At 48.1% G+C, this 5,880-nt stretch overlaps 1 protein-coding gene and 1 long non-coding RNA gene across 2 annotated transcripts; both read left to right on the top strand.

Moving 5' to 3' along the window:
- On the top strand, nt 3,166-4,386 carry LOC110430403. Its single transcript, XM_021448069.1, has 4 exons — nt 3,166-3,525; nt 3,609-3,825; nt 3,915-4,112; nt 4,192-4,386. Exons 1-4 carry the CDS (start codon nt 3,167-3,169, stop codon nt 4,384-4,386), a joined length of 969 nt encoding a protein of 322 aa, XP_021303744.1. The 5' UTR covers nt 3,166.
- On the top strand, nt 4,449-5,605 carry LOC110430063. Its single transcript, XR_002447261.1, has 3 exons — nt 4,449-4,841; nt 4,916-5,064; nt 5,337-5,605. It is a non-coding gene; the product is annotated as an uncharacterized LOC110430063 (long non-coding RNA).

Here is a 5,880-nt window from a genome sequence, read left to right as displayed (position 1 = left end):
GTCACGTTCTGCCGAAGAGCATGTACGACTCACAGAAACTTCTTCGTGCTCTAAAGATGCCATATGAGAAGATACATGCTTGTCCGAAAGGCTGCATCCTATTCAGGAAACAATATGAGAATGCAAAGTATTGTCCAGAGCGTGGCTCCTCTAGGTTCCTAGAGGTAGAGTCCGGTGATGGTAGCACTCGGCAGCTGGACATCCCCGCTAAGATCCTACGGTACCTTCCCTTCTTACCGAGGCTTCAACGGCTATACATGACTGAGGAGACCGCAAAGCAGATGATGTGGCACAAAAATGGCCGTCGATATAATCCTGACAAGATGGTACATCCATCCGATGGTGAAGCATGGACCCATTTTGATGGTATTCATCAGGAGAAGGCTGCAGAGGCTCGTAATGTACGTGTTGCACTTGCAACAGATGGCTTCAATCCCTACAGACTATTGGCTGCCTCGTACACATGTTGGCCCGTGTTTGTTGTCCCACTCAATCTCCCCCCCGGTGTCATCTTGCAACGACGCATGATCTTCTTATCGTTGGTAATTCCTGAACACCCGGGGAAACGTATGGGTGTGTGGATGGAGCCGTTGATTGATGATTTGATCAAAGCTTGGGATGAAGGGGTAGTAACATACGACCGAGCTACGAAGACAAACTTCACAATGCGTGTTTGGTACCAGTACTCCATGCATGACTTCCTAGCGTATGGGATATTCTGTGGTTGGTGTATTCATGGGAAGTTGGGATGTCCAGTATGCAAGGACCGTGTGAGGTTCTTCTGGTTGAAGAGTGGTGGCAAGTTTTCGTCGTTCGACAAACATCGTCAATTCCTACCTCTTGAGCATTCGTTTAGAAAAGACACCAAGAACTTTACAAAAGGTGTCGAAGTCACGGACCCTCCACCGTGCATGTTGACTTGCGCCGAGGTTCATGCTCAGATAGATGCTCTTGTTTTCAATAAAAAGGATGGCAAATTCGAGGGATATGGTGAGCAACATATGTGGACTCATAGGTCGGGTTTGACGAGGCTCCCGTATTATGATGACCTTCTTGTGCCACATCACATTGATGTAATGCACACTGAAAAGAATGTCGCCGAGGCACTTTGGGCAACCATGATGGACATTTCTGATAAGTCAAAGGACAATGTTAAGGCTAGACTGGATCTGGCAACATTGTGTGATAGGCCAAGTCAGGAGATGCGGCCTCCTACTGGCCGCAAGAATTGGAGTAGGCCTAAGGCCGATTTTGTCTTGGCCAGGAAGCATAGGAGGGAAGTACTTGAATGGATAAAGACATTAATGTTCCCTGATGGATATGCAGTGAATCTGAGGAGGGGAGTGAACTTAAATACTCTGCGAGTCTTAGGGATGAAGAGTCATGACTACCACATATGGATTGAGCGGCTTCTTCCGGTGATGGTTCGAGGCTATGTCCCTGACCACATTTGGGTCGTGCTGGCAGAGTTAAGCTACTTCTTTCGCTAGCTTTGTGCCAAGGAGGTATCTCGGTCCGTGTTGCTAGCCTTGGAAGCAGTGGCACCTGTGTTGGTATGTAAGTTGGAGAAGATCTTTCCACCTGGCTTCTTCCTTCCAATGCAGCATTTGATTATGCATCTCCCGTATGAAGCAAGGATGGGGGGCCTGTCCAGGGCCGCTGGTGCTACCCAATCGAGAGATGCTTCAAGTTCCTTCGGAGAAAATGCAGGAATAAATCCAAGATTGAGGCTTCGATGTCATAGGCTTACATCACTGAGGAGGCGTCGAACTTCACAACATCATACTATAATGAGAACCTTCCTAGCATGCATAATCCACTCCCTCGTTACAATGCCAACGAAAATGAATGCAACCTTACCTTGTTCCGAGGCCAACTCGGAAATCTAAGTGAAGGCACCCCCAAGAGGTTGACGAGTCAAGAGTGGCACACTATAATGCTATATGTGTTAACCAATCTTGACGAGGTGCATCCATACATGCAGTAAGTTCTATACCACTTTGTTTCTCATTGGTGCCGTATATGCCCTATTTGCATCCAACCCCTTTGTCCCCCAACGATGCAGGCAATTTCAAAATGAATTCTGGCGTCGATCAAGGGAACCAACCCCACAAGAGCTTGATACACTTCTTAAACACGGTGCACGCACTGGAAGTCCCAATTTCATTTCTTGGTTCTAAGAAAAGGTACTTTCCCTCGTGTACTTAGTATCACATTGCAAGTAGATGGTACGAGCGGGTAATATAATGTACTATTCTTCTTCACCTTACAGAGCCAAACTGATGCGCTTATGAGCGCCGAGTTAAGACAGGTTGCCCATGGTTGTGCACATAGGGTCATGTCATATGCCGGTTATGACGTGAATGGATATCGCTTCCACACAACAAGGCACGAGCAAAGTCGTCCTAACTGGAAAATGACAAATACTGGAGTTTTCACGCCCGGCCAAAATGGGATGGACTATTATGGAAGAATTGAAGACATATACGAACTCACGTTTCATGGTTGCAAAGATATTAAATCCGTCATATTCAAATGCCATTGGTTTGACCCTGAAGTAACAAGACGGACGCCTAATCTTGGGCTAGTCGAAATTCGACAGGATTCTGTCTTACCAGGAGATGATGTCTACATTGTGGCCCAACAGGCCACACAAGTTTATTATACGTCGTACCCGTGCAAAACCGATGCACGTCTGAAGGGTTGGGATGTTGTGCACAAGGTATCGCCGCACGGTGGAGTATCGGTACCAAACGAGGAAGATTACAACCTTGACACGGACACATATGAAGGGGAGTTCTATCAAGAAGAGGGTCTAGAAGGGACTTTTGTGATAGACTTAACTGAAGCCATGGATGTGGCCATTGTTGTTGAAGACGACGATGACGTTGAGGTTGAAGATGTGAGGGACTTACAATTACTTGAGCAGTTACGCTTAGACAATGACAATGACGATAACGATGCTCCTCCAGTTAGTGATGAGTACCTAGACATGGCTGGTACAGATGATGAGATGGAGGATGCACCGGATGTCGGTTATGAAGATGATGATTATTTCTAATACATGTAATATTATGTTATCCTTAATTTGCATCTCTATCTAAGTACATGTTGTTTATTTATGGTTACTGATTTACTCTTCTTACATGCAGGTCATTGAACAAAGATGGTGGGCGGCATGAGGAACGTTAGGTCGCGGTACGCCCGACCGAGGGAGGAGCCTCAGGAGCAGCCTGAGGGGTCGGGGAGCAGGTCTAGGAGCCGGTCGAGGCGGACCTCGAGCAGGAGGACCAGGAGCGTTAGCAGTCTTCAGGGGGAGACACCCGCAGTGCAGCAGCAGGAGACGCCCACCTGGGAGCAGGAGGAGCAGGAGGAGACGGCCACCGGGGCGCACGAGGAGCAGGAGGAGGACGAGGACGAGGACGATGGGGCCCCGCCAGATATTTGGCAACGAGGTCCCAATCAGCTTCCCAATCGACCGATATTCATCGACCATCGCCCATTGATTCGGCCACGAGGGCAAAAGTATGTTTCAAAGCACTACTTCGACATTCCTTATGTTCAAATTCACAATATGAACTACTAATTTTGGTTAACCACTTGTGCAGGTCCTTTAAGGTACTAGTAGCGGGAGTTGCTCACCAACGACACCCCAGTACCATCCTTGGTGGCTTGTGCAGGTTGCACTTCCCTGGCGTGGTCACTCTTGCGGGGGCTCCGGAGCCGGCGTGGACATTTCAGCACTACGGAGGCGCACCGGATACCACAGATGTACTTGGCAGGAACTTTGGCAACAAGGCCTTGAGGGTGATCAAGGAGATGTGGGTAAGAATTCCTCACACTTCATTGCTCACTACTTCACATTCTTTAGTCTTTCCATATATAATGACTGTCTACATTGTGTGTACATGTAGGATTTCTTTAGAGTGGAGCCCGAATATGAGGAAGAAGCCAATCACATTTTTGGAACAAAATGTGTCAAGAGCATCAAGGACATGTACTACGAGGCGCGCATCCAGGCAATCATAAATTACAAGGCCCAGTACGAGCACGTGAAGATACACAAAGATGTTGCAAGGGACACTACACTGACCAAGGAACAGTTCATGCTTGTAAGTAACGTTAATTTCTTGGTAGTTTAAGTAACATTAATTTGGTCTTGTTAAATGTCATGTTCTTGATCACGTGTAGGTGCCACCATGTTGGGTGGAGGGCAAAGGGATGTGCTGGGAAATGATGGTGGACTGGTGGTGCAGCCAGGAATGGCGGGACCAGCACGACGCTGCCCGCGTGCGACGTAGAAAGATGCCAGGTCCATCACACCATCAAGGGAGCCTTACCCTCGAGGAATACAAAGAAAGATATGTAAGTATGAGGATTTATTGATTTATTCTAACGATCATATGTGCATACCCTCTAATCATCTTCTTGTTTTTTCGCAGGAAGTCGCACACCCTGGGCAGGATATAAGCCCGTTGGGGTCCTATGCTCTGTCCAAGAAGGGGAAGGCGACGGCCGACATCACCTATAGCCGGGACGACCCTCCTGAGGCATACACCAACTCCACCGTCCATAGCCGGATCAGCTCATACTGTGATTCGGCACATGCGATCCATGGCCCTGACTTCGATCCCTACAATGAGGCCATCAGTGGAGAAGCAGCCATGAGGGTAGGGGGAGGCAAGCAACATGGGCGGTACTGGGTTGCTGACCCCTTGATTGACTCCTCGAGGACTCCTACTCTCTCCCAGATCAGAGCAAAGGACAGGCGCCAGGGCCAAAGCAGCTCAGGGGTGCGCTCGAGGCCGACTGCAGCCGAGTGCATCATCACCAACCTCCAGGTTCTCGCTGTTTCATTCGTGCTCAATCATTCAATCATAACATAGCTTTGTAACACAAGTGTTCAACCTTGTAGACCCAGCTTTCGCAAAAGGAAGTCAGGATCACCGAGTTAGAGACACAGTACAGGGAGATGGCCATCTACATGCGAACTCTTGGGCTCAGATGGGAGCACCTCCGCCACCAAACTTGTACATTCCACCCGCTCTAGGTGGACCTAGCCCAGTGAGTTTCACTTCACTAAACCATGCAATCTCTACCTTTGTAGATGTAGATGCGATTGTGTTTGCGTGCCATCGAGCCGCTGTGGATGTCGGCCATCGTGCCGCTATGCTTGCCGGCCTTCGTGCCGATGCTTTTCTTGCAGGTCTTGGGAACCTCCCCGTGCAGGGGAGATGCTGCCAAAATTTTCATTTGAAACCACTATGTATATCTTCAACTTCAAGTATTTAATCTCAAAATTCACTTATGACACGTTTGTCTCATCCTTTGTGCAGCTTCACTCCCAGGGTTCTACTCAAGCACCCAATGAGCAAAGTCCTCAAGACGGTGGGTGGAGCGACCATGTCAATCCGTACCAACCTCCAGGCGATTCATGGGGCAGACGAGATGGATTTGGTTGGTGAACTTGTAGTTTGTTTATGGAATTTGTCGTTTTGTCGGACGTGTTGTTGAACTTGTGGTTTCCTCAGACTTGTGATGGAATTGATGATGAACATGTGTTTATGTATGACATGTACGTTATATGTATGTGAGAGATTTGGTATATCATGGTTATTGTGGTAAATGTGCGATATATTGTGATATTTGTGTGCTATGTATGATTAATGTGAGCTGTGCTATGATACATGTGGTTGCAAAAGCAAAAAAACTGAGAAGGGGGTTTGCCGTGTGCTAGGGCCATAACACACGGCAAAGACCAATCTTTGCCGTGTGCTATGACCATAGCACACGACAAACCCGCCTACCAGGCCGCATATTTCATACCTGGGAAGGGGGTTTGCCGTGTGCCCACCAAGACACACGGCAAACATTGAGACT

Source organism: Sorghum bicolor, chromosome 9, assembly GCF_000003195.3.
Source record: "Sorghum bicolor cultivar BTx623 chromosome 9, Sorghum_bicolor_NCBIv3, whole genome shotgun sequence".
Lineage (NCBI taxonomy): Eukaryota > Viridiplantae > Streptophyta > Magnoliopsida > Poales > Poaceae > Sorghum > Sorghum bicolor.
Note: the sequence above shows the minus strand (reverse complement) of the source record. Positions and strands in the feature narration are given on the sequence as shown.